General features: G+C 42.4%; 1 protein-coding gene across 4 annotated transcripts in view; it reads left to right on the forward strand.

Moving 5' to 3' along the window:
• Nucleotides 1-17,543, forward strand: part of LOC135216276 (intermembrane lipid transfer protein VPS13D-like) — a 999,641-nt gene that overhangs the window by 493,280 nt on the left and 488,818 nt on the right. For all 4 annotated transcript variants that reach the window (XM_064251439.1, XM_064251442.1, XM_064251440.1 and 1 more), the window contains 3 exons: nt 10,173-10,459; nt 15,937-16,031; nt 16,237-16,404. In XM_064251439.1, coding sequence (XP_064107509.1) covers nt 10,173-10,459; nt 15,937-16,031; nt 16,237-16,404 — 550 coding nt within the window. The remainder of the gene's footprint in view (nt 1-10,172; nt 10,460-15,936; nt 16,032-16,236; nt 16,405-17,543) is intronic.

Genomic DNA, 17,543 nt, shown 5'->3' on the forward strand with positions numbered 1-17,543 from the left:
AACGATTATAACGTTTAAACCATACTTTCATCACTCATTTTTGCTGTTTTTGAACTTAGGTAACTTGAAGATGGGATAAAGTTAGCCTATTGTAATTTGGTCTCTCAAAAAATCGGATTATCATAAGACGAATTATCGTAACTTGAACACTACAGCTACCTGTACACTGTATAACACCATATAATATTTTTACATACTCTAGACGCCCAAAGGATTAAAGCTAGGCTTTTTTCACTTTACACATCTATGATATTATAATGTACGGTACAGTAAATTCTATAGATCTATACTGTATAAATATAATTTTACGTATTGCGCTGGTCTAGGGCACTGTTAACTGGTCTAAAATTTTAAAAGGTGTGTGGCAGCCGTAGGCTTTAAAATCGCTTAGCGTCGAAAATCACTTACCGTCAGCGGCCAGGAACGGAACCCCTGCCGCTGACCGAGGGCCGCCTGTACATATTTTATATCATGGGAAATTATGAATAGACCTTGCTGTTTTTCACCATGAAACTTCAGTTGAACAGTTTGAGTTAGAGTAATCTTCACAAACAGCTTTAGTAATCTTCACAAACAGCTTTATGACAAGTGTTTCTATGGTAAATATGTAATTTCTTTAGTGTTCCGCTGATTATAGTGCAGTTACTATAATACTGTAGGTGCTGCACAAAAGTAGTTATGCAGTACTTCATTTGTCAAGGATGGTAATGCTCTTAAGTGTAAATAGATATACCTCTGTATTAGAGTATACTGAATACAAAGTCTTCAGCTGTAGTGTAAACAGAACTAAGGTATTTGCAATCCTTTGTCCCGATTGAATTATTCAGTGTGTTTTGCTTTCCATCCATTTCTTGTGCTGTATCTCTTTCTGGCCATCCAAGTGCTTCAGGTTTTGGATTGTTGTGTCTCAGACAAAGTGAGATTATGGCTGTTATAGCTAGAATATAAAAGGGATTTTGACGAAGGAAAAATCTATTTCTGGGTGATTGGCTCGTGTCGCCCTATGAAAGGATCCTTAATATCATTCTTTCTAGGTAAAATTAATCTAAAAAAATTACCAGAGAAAACAAAATTAAGAAAATGTCAGTAAAACTGACTCGCTCACTCTTAAAAAGAAGTGTCGGTATGGCAATAGGGGCGAGTGGGAACACTACCACGAGACATTCACCAATTAGAACTTCCAATCAGAATCCCCACAAGAGAGAGCTGATACCAACGGGCGATGCGGCCGCTACTACTACTACTAGAGGACGCCACGGACAACAGCGCCCCTAGCGGACATCCTTAATCTAAAAACATCTTGTCCTGCAGGGGGGGGCAAACAATACAGGGTGGGTTTCATAGGGCGACACGAGCCAATCACCCAGAAATAGATTTTTCCTTCGTCAAAATCCCTTTTCTGGGCTCAGCTCGTGTCGGCCTATGAAAGAGTACCAGAGAAACAGACAAAGATGGGAAAAAGGACAAATGAAAAGCAGTTGTAAAATGAGGGATATAATAGTAAATCAATTACAGCATATAAACTAAGTACTTAAGTCTAAACTTATTCTAAACAGTAACATAAAAGAAAGTTAGTAATGTAAAGTACTTAAAATTACAGTAAACACAGTAAATATAATAATGCAGTGTAATTTTAACAAAATAGATTTACTTAGATAACTTATTTACAAAATATACAAACACATTGTGTCCTACCCTAGCATAAAAATAAGGGTAGGTACACTGAAGTACATTATCAGTACAAAGTGTGGATGTCCCTAGCAAAAAAATAAGGGACAATCCACTAATATGATTTCAGCGGCTAAGGCTAGGATATCCGAGTAGCATGGCGATAGGGTGAGGCATGTTGGATGAGGTAGGTAGAAAGGAGACCTGGATCTGTACTACAACTACTATACAGTATCAGGAGAAACAATGTTTCCCGCTGCTACTGCTGAAAATTTTAAAGATTCCAAGGACTTTAGATAATGACGTTTAAAGACTGTCGGAGATTTCCATCCAGTATACTTTTTAAGATCCTCAAAGTTCATATGTTGAAAGTAATTAATTGAGGTGGTACTCCCCTGATGTCCATGTGCTTTTTGGGAATGAATCAGGATTGGCTTGTTTAATGAAGTAAAGGATTTGTTGTCTAATACCTTTTACTGACAAAGTACCACCTTTCTCTCTCATGAAGAGAGGACCTGAGGATCTTGAGGATGTACGAGATAGAAAGGCTCTTAAAGTTGATACTGGGCAAAGAGAAGGGTCTTGCGGAAGTGGGATGACTTTCCAAGGGGCCCACCTTGCAAGAGGATCCTCATTTTTAGCCAAAAAACTACGATCCGGAGCAAGCAGAACTTCTCCTGAGGGGAGGAATTCCACATGACCCGCATCTCTGGATAGAGCCGACAGTTCTAAAATTCTAGCTCCTGAAGCTAGGCTTGATAAGAATAATGTCTTTCTAAGAAGCATTATGAATGTACAAGACGAGTTGTCAGTATCTGAAGCTAGTTTGAGGACATCATTTAGAACCATGAAACTGCAGTAGGCCTTTGAGAAGGTCTAAGTCTAGCACAGGCTTTAGGAATAGACGTGAAATAAGATTCAGTCAGATCTATCTGAAAACCTAACTGAAAGATCTTCTTCAAAGCCGATTTATGAGTAGTAATAGTGCTAGCTGCTAAACCTTTTTCAAACAAGGATCTGAAAAGGATATAGCTAGATTAACTGTCATGGTTGTAGTGTTTGATTCTTTCAGGAAGGATGCTAATTTTTTAACAGCTGAGTCATATTGTCTAATAGTTGACTCTCTCTTATCTGATTCTAGGAAGAGAATATTTTGTGGATCAATATTAGCATCTTTATTAGCCGCAAACTTCATGAAGTCCATAAAGTTAGGGTCTGAAGAATTCCTGAGGAGCGAACACAGTCCTCATTTGTACTGATTGTGAAAGCTTGGGATTGGGAATCCGTTGAGGTCGGAGACCCAATTCCAGAAGAAGAGGATACCAGTTGCTCTTGGGCCAGTCCGGTGCAATCAGAGCTACTATTCCCTTGAAAGTCCTCAGCTTGCTTAAGACTTTCAAGAGGAGATTCACTGGAGGAAAAACATAAATTTTTCTCCACTGATCCCAATCTAACGACAGGGCGTCCGTGGCATAAGCCAGAGGGTCCAGGTTGGGGGCCACATAGCAAGGGAGCTTGTGGTTCGCTTGTGAGGCGAAGAGATCTACTTGGAGACCTGGACTCTCCGGCATATCCACTGGAATGACCCGTCGTCTAGGACCATTCTGATTCCAGAGGGACTGACCGGGACAAAGCGTCTGCTATCACATTTCTTACCCCCGCCAGGTGAGTGGCGGACAGATGCCATTTGTGTTTGTTTGCTAGGGCAAAGATGGCTATCATGACATGGTTCACATGTGTTTGGATTTGGACCCTCCCTGTTGATGCAATGAACTACCACTGCACTGTCCAAAACTAGCCTTAGATGAGACTTCTTCGGGGGAAGCAGTCTCTTCAAGGTAAGAAATACTGCCATTGCTTCCAGAACGTTTATGTGGAGCTGGCGAAATTGAACTGACCAAGTCCCCTGAACCTGTTTGAACTGAGAATATCCCCCCCACCCGGACAGGGAGGCATCCGTGTGAATGGTTAACACTGGAAGGGGATATTGAAGGGGTACCCGCTTGACCATGGACGGAGTTGATTGCGAAGGATCTGCGGAATTACTGACAACTTGTCTCGAGATTTGGCGTTTGCTCTCGATCGCCAAACTCGATTTATATCTTTTAGCCTTGCTTTCAGGAGGATATCTGTCACCGAAGCAAACTGAAGGGACCCTAAGATTCTTTCCTGGCTTCTCCTTGATGTTTGTTTGCATTTGAGAAATTGTCTGACAGATTTTGTTATTTCCTTCCGTTTGGCCACTGGAATTGACAGATTGTGGGAAGACAAATCCCATTGGATTCCCAGCCACTGAAAACGAGACTCCGGGGTAAGTCTGGATTTCGTTTTGTTTATCTGGAACCCCAGATGTTCCAGAAAGTGAACTACCTTTTTGGTGGCTTTGAGACATTCCTCGACTGTTGGTGCCCAGATCAACCAATCGTCGAGGTATGCTGCTACCATGATACCCTGAGTTCTCAATTGCTGCACAACCACTTCTGCTATTTTCGTGAATACCCTGGGGGCTACATTCAGACCGAAGGGCATCACTTTGAATGAGAATGTCTGATTTCCTAGCCTGAATCCTAGGAATGGGCGGAAGTGTCTGGCTATAGGGATATGATAGTATGCGTCTGTAAGATCGATGGAGCATGTGACGGCTCCACGCGGAAGTAAGGTCCTTACTTGCGAGAGGGTAAGCATCTTGAACTTGTCGCAACGAATGAAAGAGTTTAGCTTTGACAAGTCTAAGATTACCCTTCTTTTTGTTGAGCCTTTCTTTGGCACGCTGAATAAGCGACCTTGAAATTTTAGATGCTTGACTCTCGCAATAGCTCCTTTCTGAAGGAGTTCCTCCGCGTAATCTGTCAATTCCTTTGATGGTATTTGGTGGAATGATTTGATTGGAGGAGGATCTTTGATCCAACTCCAACCCAATCCTTTGGACACTATGCTCTGTGCCCAATTACTGAACCCCCACCTGTGACGGAAGAGGAACAGCCTCCCTCCTACCTGGGGAGCCTCATTGTTGATGGGCGGGTTGACCACCACGCCCTCCTCTGAACTGCTTACTCCTTGTCGCCCTCTCCCTGCGCCACGCTGGCGAAAGTAGCCTCTCGCCCTACCTCTCGATTGTCTGTTAAAGGGAGGGTAGCCCTGACCTTCATACGTAGGGTTGAAGGCCGGCGAGAGTGCGTAGGAGGTCGAAGGTTGTGACTGAGGAGACAGCAGGAGGATGGGCTGGTTCTGCTTAGAAGTAGCAGGTTGTCCCTGTTGGGTAACCGGGACGGCCTGAACAAATTGCTGCTGTTGCTGGTGTTTCTGGTAAGGCTGGAACCTTTTACCAGACTTCTTTGGCTTCTTACCAGCAGTGGGGACGGATTCTTGCTTCCTCTTAGATGAAATACCCCACCTAGCTCTAAGGCTCTGGTTGAGCCTAGCCGCCTCGTGGTGTACTTCATTTACAGCGGACTCTGGGAAGAGATCCGCTCCCCACATGCTAGAAGCCAGGAGTCTATTAGGCTCGTGCCTAATAGTGCACTCCTGCAGAACGTGCTTTCGGCAATTCCTCCTAGCTTGGAAGAAGTCGAAAGCATCCGTCTGAACCGTCTGAAGCTGGGATTTGGCCAAGATCTTAAACAGAGGTTCCGTGCCATACGAGAGAGCAGCCATCTCTGTTATGATCAGCGAATTGAGGGACCTGCCAAACCTAGTTCGCGCGTCGAACTCCGCCTGAATCAAGGAATCAGCAGCCTTGGGAGCTTTTCGCCGAACTGGTCCATGGCGCAGTCCGGTTTGAGCTTACCAAGCGTGAACGTGGCTGGCAAGTTCTCCCACAATTCTCCAAAAGCTGGGAAGAGCGGAGAAGTAGACTCCGCCTCCCTTAGCTGTGGCATGGACTCATCCTTGAGGACTGCCTGAAGAGTCGTCTCTACTATTTTTGTAGCGAACGGAAGAGAAGCCTCCTCTTCCGTCGCAAAAATAGTGAAAGGACTCTTATAGGCCTGGAGCTTGGTGTTTGTACACTCCCAGTCCTCAAGGCAGTGAACTCATTCACGTTGAGCATGATCCCTACTGTAGAGAACATTCTCCCTAGAGATCTTGTCTTCCCTAGTAAGCGCCGCTACGGTCAAGCCTAGCATAGCCAATGAAAGGCTGCGTCAAACCCGGAGGATAAAACTCGAAGTCCTCAATCCTTCGAGTTCCACACTCCGGGATAGAGATCATACCATCCTTAAACGGAGCGTAAGCGGCTACTCTCCATGGGTTCTCCATAGAGAAAGCTGGTAGTGAATCATATGGTGGAAGCTGGAAAATACCAGCACTTGTTACTGGGGAGACTGGAAGGGGGACCTGAAGAGAGCCCAGCTACTCGGTCCTCATTCTCTCTAACTCTGTTAGAGAGATCTTGGATGGACTGGCCCGATTGAGACAGAGTGCTCGACAGTTGTGCGAACATCTGCTCAAACTTTGTCCCCAGGGCGGAGACTTGAGAGCCGACCATCTCGCCCACCTGTTGCATCACCACTGCTGAGAAAGCAGAGGGATCAAAGGTGCTGGGTCCCGCTCCTCCAACCGGCGTTACCGGAGTGGATGCGGTGGAGGCCGGAGAAGGCATTGGCTCGGCGGGAGCGCGAGCCTTCTCCTTAGAAGACTTGCTTCTAGAGCTCTTCGAGTAAGAAGAGCTCGGCTTGGCCTTCACCACGTCAGCGTAAGAAGTCGAAGACTTCTTAGCTGAAGAAGACGAAGACGACTTCTTAGAAGTCGTCTTAACTAGGGTCTTCGGTTCTCTCTGTCCCTTCACCTTTGGGGGTACAGAGAGAGCGGGAGAGCGGGTAGGGATCTCAGATCCGCCAACAAAGCCTTGGAAAGAAGCACTTGAAGAAGGGACAGGAGAAGATCCAGGAGCGCCCAAGGAAAGACCTTGAGCGCCCGACACACCTACCTCAACCAACAAATCCTCCGCACCTTACGCGCCATAGGCTCAATGTTGAGGTCCAGGGTAGCGATGTCCGGGACCGACTCCTGTGTGGCTACGACCCCCCCCGAAAGATTGCTGCATCTCTTGCTGGATGGAGGCTATGAGAGGGGCTGCGGATAAGGGGTCAACATACCCTGTTGACTTGCCCCCGGGGAAGATCTGGACGGCCAGCTTCTTGTCTAAAATATAAGGCTGGCCTTTGGCGGCGTTCTTTCCGAAGCCGCCTACCCACGCTTTCAGGGTTGCAAGGGCGACCTCCCTCACACCAGCAGCCTGAAAGAAAAGGCGAAATGAGCTTCTAATGGCGGAACGGGGTTAACAAACTTATGTCTAAGAGTTGTTAGTAAAATGATAAAGAAGTCTATAATCGACTTACCCCCTCCACCAGCTGACTGACTAGGTCGTAGCAGATGGCGCAGGCTTCCGGGTGCCAGACGATCATATCGTTGTACGGCGTGGCACATGGAGCGTGAGACCTGCACTCATCGTGGCCACAGGGGTCGTACAACGTCGCGTTGCATCCCAGGACCTGACAGTTGGTAGCCTGTAAGTGGAAAGATGCATAAGTATCAGGAGAACACTTACAGCCTAACAGTTGCTCCGCTGGTGCCGGAGCGAGAAAGTTAGATTAAACCAGAGCCCCGCCATAATACGTGTGGTAGAAAATGGTTGGTTGTCCTAGGCTACGGCGGAGACAAGAGATAGAATCCAACCAGGTGTGGTGGTAAAATGAAACCACGATGGATAATGGCGGGGATGGTAAACATATGAATAATAAAATTAAACAAATCATCGTAAAATTAGGGTATATCCTTAAAAATAACAATAATTACCAAACCTTTCCCCACCTGTCTACTAGAAGAGTGCCCGGGTAAGAAGCAAGCTCCCTTCCGGTAGCGGGGGAGAGATGTAAGGATATAGTAGGCAAGCAACCGACCACTAGTAGTGACCACCCCGCCCGCTGGCGGAGCCAGTAATCTATAACCAAAGGTGCCCCGGCTGCGGCGGAAGGCTCCGTTCGTTATAGAAAGGGAAGGTGGCTGAGCAACTGGGGAAGGGGGGGGAGGGTCTTGGCGTAACACGGCGGGAGAGAGAGAGGGGGGGGGGGTGGCCTACTCCTCCCGTCCCAACAACTACCCGCTCGGAGACCCGGTACCCTATGAGTGGTCGCCCTATACCCCCCGCTGGGAGGAACCCCTGGCCTCCTCAGAGAGAGAGGGAGGAAGGCAACTGAGGTTGTCATGACAACCAAGGGTTCCCCCAGCGCCTCCCTATACCTGGTAGGGAGGGAAGGGGAAGGGGAAGGTGCGATGGAACACGTGACCGCAAGTGGCCTAAGCCGCGAAGCGACACAACCGTGGGAGGGCCACGTGAACCAGGCTGTACCAATACATGGGACATGCACCTAGGCTAGCCTAACACCCTAAATAGAACTAAATTTACATCGTAAAGATGGAAAAGACACTTTTAGTAGAAGAAAAAGAAGCCCAGGAGGAGGCAAACTGTTCCGAGGAACAGAAGCCTACTCGGAGCCAGCGATAGCCGATGAAGAGCAAGAGCCGGGATGCTGGGCTGGAACATAGAATAGCCCTAAATACCAAACTAAGAGAAATGGTAAAAGGGCTAACCTAGCTAAAACTCGATGTAAAAAACGATGAACGTGATATAGTAAGCCCATAAGTATAAGAAGTCCCAGTATGGAGGACCGGGAATTCTTAACGAGGCAGCATGGCGCCGCCACGAGACAACCGGGAAACCGTATATGACCTATTAGAAGGAAAATACTGGTTCCCGGAAGACTAAAATACAGTAAAACATTACTTATGAGGCACTTAACTTAGCCGTTGCGATGGCAGAACGTTCCATGATGGATGGTGATATAAATCCTCGTGAAAAAGCACAGCACAAGAAAATGCGTCCGAACGCTGGCGCTAATTATTAAGGATGTCCGCTAGGGGCGCTGTTGTCCGTGGCGTCCTCTAGTAGTAGTAGTAGCGGCCGCATCGCCCGTTGGTATCAGCTCTCTCTTGTGGGGATTCTGATTGGAAGTTCTAATTGGTGAATGTCTCGTGGTAGTGTTCCCACTCGCCCCTATTGCCATACCGACACTTCTTTTTAAGAGTGAGCGAGTCAGTTTTACTGACATTTTCTTAATTTTGTTTTTCTCTGGTAATTTTAGATTAATTTTACCTAGAAAGAATGATATTAAGGATCCTTTCATAGGCCGACACGAGCTGAGCCCAGAAATACATTTGTGCTTCCACTCTATATGTAAGCTGTTAATCTGTTATATGGCTTATACCAGGGGTCTCCAAACTTTTCAATGTAAGGGCCACATTATATATTTCCCACATTTATGCAGGCCAAAGGAAACAACATGAAAAAAACAAATCAGTGCCAGTAATTTAATTTCCTCAAATATTAGAGTATAAACATGGAAAAATTAAAACATATCTTGTTGGAAAAAATCAGGGTAAACTAAATAGATTCCTGTCTTTAGTTTTATGCATCCAAATTAGTGTGACGAATGATACTGACGTTTTGACTTCAAAATTTCATTGAAATCAGGTTCCAGATTAGATGAGCCAATTGTAAGAATTGATTTCAAATGATCATCAGACAAATTTGCCGATAGTTAGATTTCACATACTTCATTTTGGAAAATGTTTGTTCACGCAAGTATGATGTACCAAAAATGGACACAAAACTACAAGCAAACTTTATCAAATTTGGAAACTGATCTGGCTGCAGGCATTTATAAAACTCAATCAGATTTCCTTCTCTACAGTGGTCCCCCTGTATTTGCGGGGGATGCGTACCAGACCCCCCCGTGAATAGTTAGAACCCGCGAATGTTTGGAACCCCTATAAAAATGCTAAAAACAGTCTATTTTGTTAGTTAAAACTCAAGAAAAACCACTAAAAATTTTCATACATGGTTTTTTTAATAGGTTTATCACAAAAAATGCATTTTATGATGAAATTCATAAAAAAACAGGAATTTGTGGATATTTATCATAGAAAAATACCGCGAATGCGCGAATTTTCCGCGAATAATGCAGGGAAATGTTCCCGAGAGAAATACGCGAATGTGTGAGTCCGCGAATCTGGAGAACGCGAATACGGGGGGTCCACTGTATACTTATCTTTCAGTCTGTCATCTGCCTGGAGATCAATAATTTCCATTTGAAATTGAGTTGGAAGATTTTCAGCATTGCGGTCAAATGGTTTATGAAAGAGCCTGATTTCATTTGCTTTGGCGGGCCGGATGAAATTATGTGGTGGGCCGGATGTGGCCCGCGGGCCATAGTTTGGAGAGCCCTGGCTTATACTAATGGCTCATTTCTGGTAGGATTATTGTACTGCAGTATACATGAAAATTCTCTCTCTCTCTCTCTCTCTCTCTCTCTCTCTCTCTCTCTCTCTCTCTCTCTCTCTCTCTCTCTCTCTCTCTCTCTCTCTCTCTCTCTGTGTATTTATATAATCATGTAGCATTTTGCCTTCTAAAGTCACTAATTAATGATATTAATTTTGTCAAACAGCCCAGGTGGAAAAATTATCTGCCCTCGGATTTCATCCTACCGATTGTACTCGTGCTCTAGATGAATGTGGAGGAAGACTTGATGATGCAGCTCTGTGGCTTACTCACAATGCTCAACCAGTTCCAGCCCCTACTGTAAAGTTGCAGGATCAAGGGGCAGCTGGTGCCATCAACTTCCATGCAATAGAAATCAAAACTGGCAGCGTCAACATCTGTGTTATTGATGATTGTGGAGATTGTGATGTGCCTTTGTTAGAAGTTTCTCTTTCCCATTTAGGCTTGAAGCAAGTAAGTAACATTTCATATATATGTAACTTTATCATCACTAACATTTGTTTTACAACAAACATTAAATTAACCCACATTTTTGGTCTTCACAGATTGTAACCATTTTATTCCTAATTCAGAACAAAATTATCTTCTAGCTGACAGAACTGAGCATTCACTTCACAATTCATGAGTTCCCACTCGGCAAGGAATTTTATCTTTTCATGTGTTTAGTCAGTCAGTTAGAAGACTTGTTTTCCTATGGGGTATATATAATTTAAAGTACAACCACTTGCCATCCTTTTGTATGTGTCTGTGGTCCAAGAACTTTACACTAGGCTAAAAAAATATATTGATTGGTGTGAAGCATTTATACAAGAACAACAGGAAAAACTATACCAGGCATATACATTATACAAAAGCAGTTTCTTACTCAATCAACCATAAAATGTACTTAAAATACTTCACTTTTGCTAGATATTACTCTAGATACTATCAAGGGTGATGGCAAAAAGCAGTGAAACTACACTTGGCTGACAGTGACAACACCTCACCAGGAGTTTTCGTCACACACTTTTTTTATTTTTTTTATTAATGCACATGTGAAGCAAGGAGATAAAATAAACAAAATACACATGATTAAACAAAGTAGATCAATAATTCATCCTGGTAAAATTATTAGACTAAAGTTTGAGATACAGACTGGAGAACAGGGCATGAAATGTTATGATGTACATAAATAATCAGCCAAATGAGAACATTTTTAATGTAAAGATTTCTTAAACATGAAATATGTAGTGAAAGGTGCATGAGTACTTTAGCTACATAACCTAAACATAGCATGGCTTTATATTTGAAGTAATGCAATGCAGTATATATATCATATATTGTACTAAAAACATAAATTCCATGGAAAAGGTTAGCAAAATCCACATCGTTATCATTGTTTGCATTATCAGCTATGTAAATTGTTGTTTCAACATTGCACATTCTATATTTCATGCAGTCTCACGTAATGTGCCTGTTTATAGTGCTGTATATCTAAAATATATAAAATTTATAGTAGTATATTTAATATTCATCATAACTGCACAGAGTTACACAAACAATAATTATTTGTATCCTAAGGCTTCTTAAATTTCAGTAACAGGTATGTGACATTTGCAAATCAATGTTCTGAATTTTAAAAACAATTACAGTAACATAATCTATTTTGAAAAGTAATATGAAGCAATACTCCATAGTATCAAAAGTACAATTTATTACCGTAGAGAAAAGGGATAACCTATATCAACAAAGTCTCTTATGTGTTTTCTCATTTTACAATTCATCTGCTGTTAGAAATTTCGGTGTGCATGCAGTTCAGTTCTGTACAAAAGTGTATGCTTTATATAAAAATTTTTTGTTTTTACAAAATAATATGCATGCATCATGACGGTAGCTATATAACCAGTGTTGTGTGTTACCTACTTTTATATCAAGAAGCTTTGCCAGTGTTTGACTGCTATCATTATAGGCAGTCCTTGGTTAACGGTGGGGGTTCTGTTCCCAGCCGAGCACTGATAACCAATAATTGCCATTAACCGAAAAATCACAATAATTATTATGGTAATACATGGCGTTTATGACATTGTAAGCATGATAAATCGCTTAACAGTGCCATTAACCGGTTACCAGCACTGACAAACCACTTACTGACACTGACAAACCTCTTACCGATGCTGATAAACCACTTACTGACACCAATAAATCACTTACCAACATGATAAACTGCTTACTGGTGCCGAGAATTGCTTACTGGTGCTGAAAATTGCTTACCACCGCTGAAAATCTGGGTAATGACATCAGTAGCCAAGTGCTGTAAAACTTTAATGCTGTTAACCAATGCCACTGGTAAGCGTGTACTGCTTGTATGGGAATTTTTAATATGAAAATACTATACAATATACAGCATAGTAGTCACTAAAGATCAATTTAATGAGGTTTAGGCTGTCAAGCCGAGCACTAGGGCATGCTTGGACATTTAGAACTTAAGACAGTGAAAAGAAAGTAAAGGAGGTAAAATACAAGAAGCCAAAGATGGAATTGGTAGAAACCCTCATATAGTTGGAGAGGTTAAACTGCAAGATTAAAGGAAAGAATTGGGAGTTGAGATAAAGTAATTGCTGAAAAGCAGGTGCATATGTGGTGGAAGTGACATAGCAAATGCCCTTTAACAATACTTACAGAACATACTTACAGAACACCATGTTAAGTGCACTGTTAGCACTATCCCCCCCTCCAAGGATTAGTAAAGAAACACTGTAATTATACTGCATTATGATATATTACATATAGTACTTTCTTATTGATGTTGAACTCATTAACTCGAATTGGCTAAAAAGTTAGAAACTTGTGAGGATAAAAAAATCATATCCCGTACAAATGCAGATAACATTACAAAGTCATAAAACATCGTACATTTGTTTCCAAGATTGACTTAACACTATCCTCCAGTCACAGAGGAAGAGAGATAGCATAGAAGCAACACCATCCTCCAATCACTGAGGAATAGAGATAGCATTGCAGCTTCATAGAAATGATAGGTGTATTTTATTTCCCTCTATCATTTCATGTAGGGATTGCAAATTAGCAGCATAGCTTCATGGGAGGCTAAGTTTCCACTCAGTGACTTTTATATAATCTGAGCTAACTTTTTCATATTAAGCTGAATTCAGAAGTAAATGATGTGAGGCAAACCACGGTTTTATTCCAAAAGATTTTTTTATATAATAAATGGGCAATGGTTGTATTGGGACAGTATCCATCTCACTCCAGAGTGCTAGATCTTCACTCTTCACTCATTGTTAAGAAATCCACATATACTATATGGTTTCAACTACATGTTTGTGACTTTGAACTGTTAAATGTGTATGTTCTATATGGTAATATTGGAAGGAGCAGTGGATGTTCATGTTTTTCACCTATGCCTTTTTGTATATGTAACTTACCAAGTAGTAATTACATAGCTAAAAGTTCCACTTATACCTATGTAATTATCTGGCAGGTATATAAAAAAGTTATTGCATTATAAAAATGTAATATTTCTTGTAAACTATGCTACTACTATTTGAACTTGAATGTTTTACTATTGTACAAAATTTGTTAGGGATTCCATATACAGTATTGTTTTCCTCTTATTTGTATTGTAATAAGCATTGAACCGAAGAGGATAAATAGTGACTTTGATTGAATGTTGGCTATACCATAAGCTAGGTAATTCGGGCATAGCCCCTCCCTTACTAGCCTGAATAGGCTATAACCCCGGAGGTATCCGGTGAAAAGAAGGGAGGGGGCATGGTTTAAGGTACTTAAAGTAAACTTAACATCTTAAACCTAAAAGCTCGAACGTACCGGACTAAGTCCAGTGCGTGGCGGAGTGATAACTCAGTGAAACGGAGAGGTTAGACGAGACCGACTGTATGTTCCGGTCCACCCCGTGGGGTAGACTTAGCATGTTTCCGCTAGATGCCAGGCCTCCGGTGGTAAAGGAGCCCTAGTAAGGTGGGAAAGAGCGGGGGCATACAGACTCGGGCTAGTAACGGAGCGACGAAGTAGTAATGGAGAGGGGGAAAGGCCAGTCCCCCCTCACCTTACCATCCGACCGGACCGAGAGCCGGAGAGGTCGAGTCCAGTCTGGGTCTGTCCCGTCCCTCTACCCCCTCCGCCTGGGGGGAGAGAGGGAGGCAGGCTCGGGTATGCGGAGCGAGCATGGGCAGGCCTAGCCACCCCCCCCGACTCTATGGAAGAGCGGGAGGGGGGAAAGGTGACTGGACAGGCGTCTGGCTGCCTCGTGATCACATAGTGACCACGAGGCGATAAGAATAACAACTAAGCCTAAAACAAAACCAACTGATCAGCGAGATGCTATCGGGAAGCAACCGAGCTGACCAGCGGTAACATAAAGGCACAATAGGCCGTGACCTAGGCTAAGCGAGCCAGACGCCTAACTAACCTAAGAAAATCACATAGATAATAAAATGAATAATAAAATGAAAGAAAGAAAACAAAATAGTGGGAGAAAAAATCCAGGAGTGTACGACTAACCCGAAGGCAAGTCTACCACTCAAAGCTAGCCGATGCCGATACTAAGAGCCGTGGCTAGGGTCTGGATGGAAAAGCCTACATAAGGTAAAAGACATGCATGCATGACAAAACCGTGTAGACCTAACTCTAAACAAAGCGGATAATAAAATAGAGCGCACAAAGACAGGGGATGCTCTGGGTATGGGAGACCCAGAACGGACCTAACACGAGGCAGAACCATGCTGCCATGCTTCCGACCTAGAGATCGTATTTATACCTAAAAAACGGCAAATACGTGCTCAGGGCCGGAAAAAACCAAATAGCAATAAACACTGAGTACTTAACTTAGCTGCTGCGATGGCTGCACGCTCCATTGTAATAAAATCCAAACGAAAGGGCACAAAAACACAGAGAAGAAAATGGCACGTGTGTATCGTGTGCGCTAACTGAAAAGGAAGGCCACCAGAGGCGCAGCAGTCGGCAGCATGGGATGGAGTAGTAGTAGTAGGTGCTGCCCACTCTGTGGGTCGGCTCCCCTCTTGGGGGATTTTGTAGTGGGAGGATTCTATTGGCATTTGGCTCGTGGTAGTGGTCTCACTCGCCATAGTGTTCATACCGACACTCTCTGGGAGGGTGAGCGAGTCAGTTATACTGACCTTTTTCTTTATTTATTTATTCTCTGGTATGTGTTAGTACATTTACCCTAGAAATAATAGATTAAAGGATATTTCGCTGGCGACACGAGCCAATCGCCCAGAAATAGATTTTTCCTTACGTCAAAATCCCTTTTTTGAAATTCCTTATAGTCTGAAATGAAAACTTGATACCTTGAGCCTAATTGTAATTATATATATAGTTCAGATTAGCATTGATTAAAAAAATATATTGTTTAAATGGATAACACTCTGTTGGATGTATTATTCTGAGCAATTTCTATGTTAGCTATGACCCTAAAGTACTTGGAAAAGTGGCTTTACTAGTTAAAAAACAAGGTATTGCAAAATAGTTTTTGATGGAAAGTAGGCTATACCATATGCTGGGTTAGATTTGAAATTCCTTTTAGAGTCTGAATACTTTTTACCTTTAACCTAATTTTAATGGTATTGTATATATTAATTCAGATTTATATTGATTACAAATATCTATTGTTTAAATGAGAAAAACATTTAGTTGGATATATTTTGTTCCCAGCAATTCATGTATTAACTATGATCCTAGAACAGTGGCTTTACTGTACAAGGTTTTAAAATACAAGGTAGGGCAAAATTGCTCTCATTTACAAAAATAAATGGAGTTTTGTGTTCCAGCTGGATTTTTATTATATATTATTTGTAGTAAATTTATGATTGGTAATGATTATTACAAGTTTGTATTCTCTGCATAAAATTTTATAAACATATTAACGTAAGCATTGCTTGTTTTTATTTTTACAGGATTATCAAGGAAAAGGGTCTTCTGGGTGCACACTCTCAGTTGACTATTACAATCGTGCCTTGTCTGGTTGGGAACCTTTTTTAGAGCCTTGGGTGTAAGTATATTTACTTTGTTAAACAAGATCCATATTATAGGGATGAATGCAAACAAAAAAGATAAATAGGAAAATGATAGAGATTAAAAAGAAACTCTTCAAGCTCTGAAAGTGGTAATTAGCTTTTATGAATTTGCGTTCAGATATTTTCTAATAGAATCCTGTGAACTTTATGCAGGTTAAATGAATTTATTTCTTTTTTTAGGTGCCGAACTGAATGGGACAAGAGCCCTTCACGTGACCTTAGTGGCGAACGTTTAAGGCTCTCTGTACAAACAGATGACACAGTTAATGTGAACATTACAAGTACTTTGCTTGAGTTGTATCATTTAGTAAAAAGCAATTGGACAACAGATTATTATTACAGAGACAGGTGAGGTCAATAGATGGGTCTGGCTTTCTTTAAGATTTAGATATGTACATGTTTTTTGGTATTGTTTAAAGAAATAAAGCTGACTTTGATTTCTGTCTGAGAGTTGTTAATTAATTTTGTATTAGTGGCTAGATTTTGAAGAGAGGTACAATAGCTTTTTGTTCCTACACAATTACCAACCTTCACTCTTTACGTAGGGATTTAGCTTGTGGAAATGAGCTTGAACAGCTGTTCAACTTTCAGACGAGGTCGTTAACTTTTGACGGGGGGGAGCCCAAACTACTCATTGGTCTGCACCCCACTTTTCTTCCAGGCACTATTGTGTGAAGACGCCTTTGCACTTCTCTGCCCGATTGCCATTTGCTTTCTTTTGTTTTGTTTTTGTTGATATATTTTTGTGTATAATTGTTGTTTGTGCTATAATTATATACAAACCCCTCAATCACTTTAGCACTAATTAAGAGTAAACCGCTGGGCTAGGTGCTGTCCAGGGAAGGACAGACTCTGTTTTATTTCATCTTCTCTTTTTTAAGGTTGATCTTCATTTATTATTATATGTCACACGGTGACATGAGTGTAATAAACAATCTAACCCGACTACTTTTTTAGGTGCTGTGGAGGCCAAGAGCTTCAGAGAGCCATGTGTTGCCTAGGCTTCTGAGGAGAGCTGAGTGTCTTGAACCTACTTATCACTCCTAGGTTCGAGGGGCATGCTGGTGTTTGCTCCAACCGTACCCAAGACGACTTACAGGCCATGGTGTCTGCTAACTGTAGGCCTGATCCTACTTCTTTGGTAACCCCTGATGCAATATCAGGATTGAGTTCCCAGTTACTGCTGTTTACATCATCTCTGAGTGATGTTCTCTACATGCTGTTGCTGAGGGCACGCTTGGCGAAGTCAAGAAGACGAGTAGGAAGTTGTCATTGTTGTCTTAGTTTTCATCTTCATCTCGATTGCTGTTGCTTCCTTCCCTTTCTTTTCCTAAAGCTAGGAAGCAGAGGGAGAGGAAGGTTGCCTCTTACTCCTATCATGGGTGCAACTGCTGCCCGGAGTTTTCTGGAATCCTGGTGTATCAGTACCAACCCCAGTAGCCTGCCTACCCAGACCACTGGCACCAACCCTGGTAGCCCATCTACCT

Source organism: Macrobrachium nipponense, chromosome 6, assembly GCF_015104395.2.
Source record: "Macrobrachium nipponense isolate FS-2020 chromosome 6, ASM1510439v2, whole genome shotgun sequence".
In the NCBI taxonomy this organism is placed as follows: Eukaryota; Metazoa; Arthropoda; class Malacostraca; order Decapoda; family Palaemonidae; genus Macrobrachium; species Macrobrachium nipponense.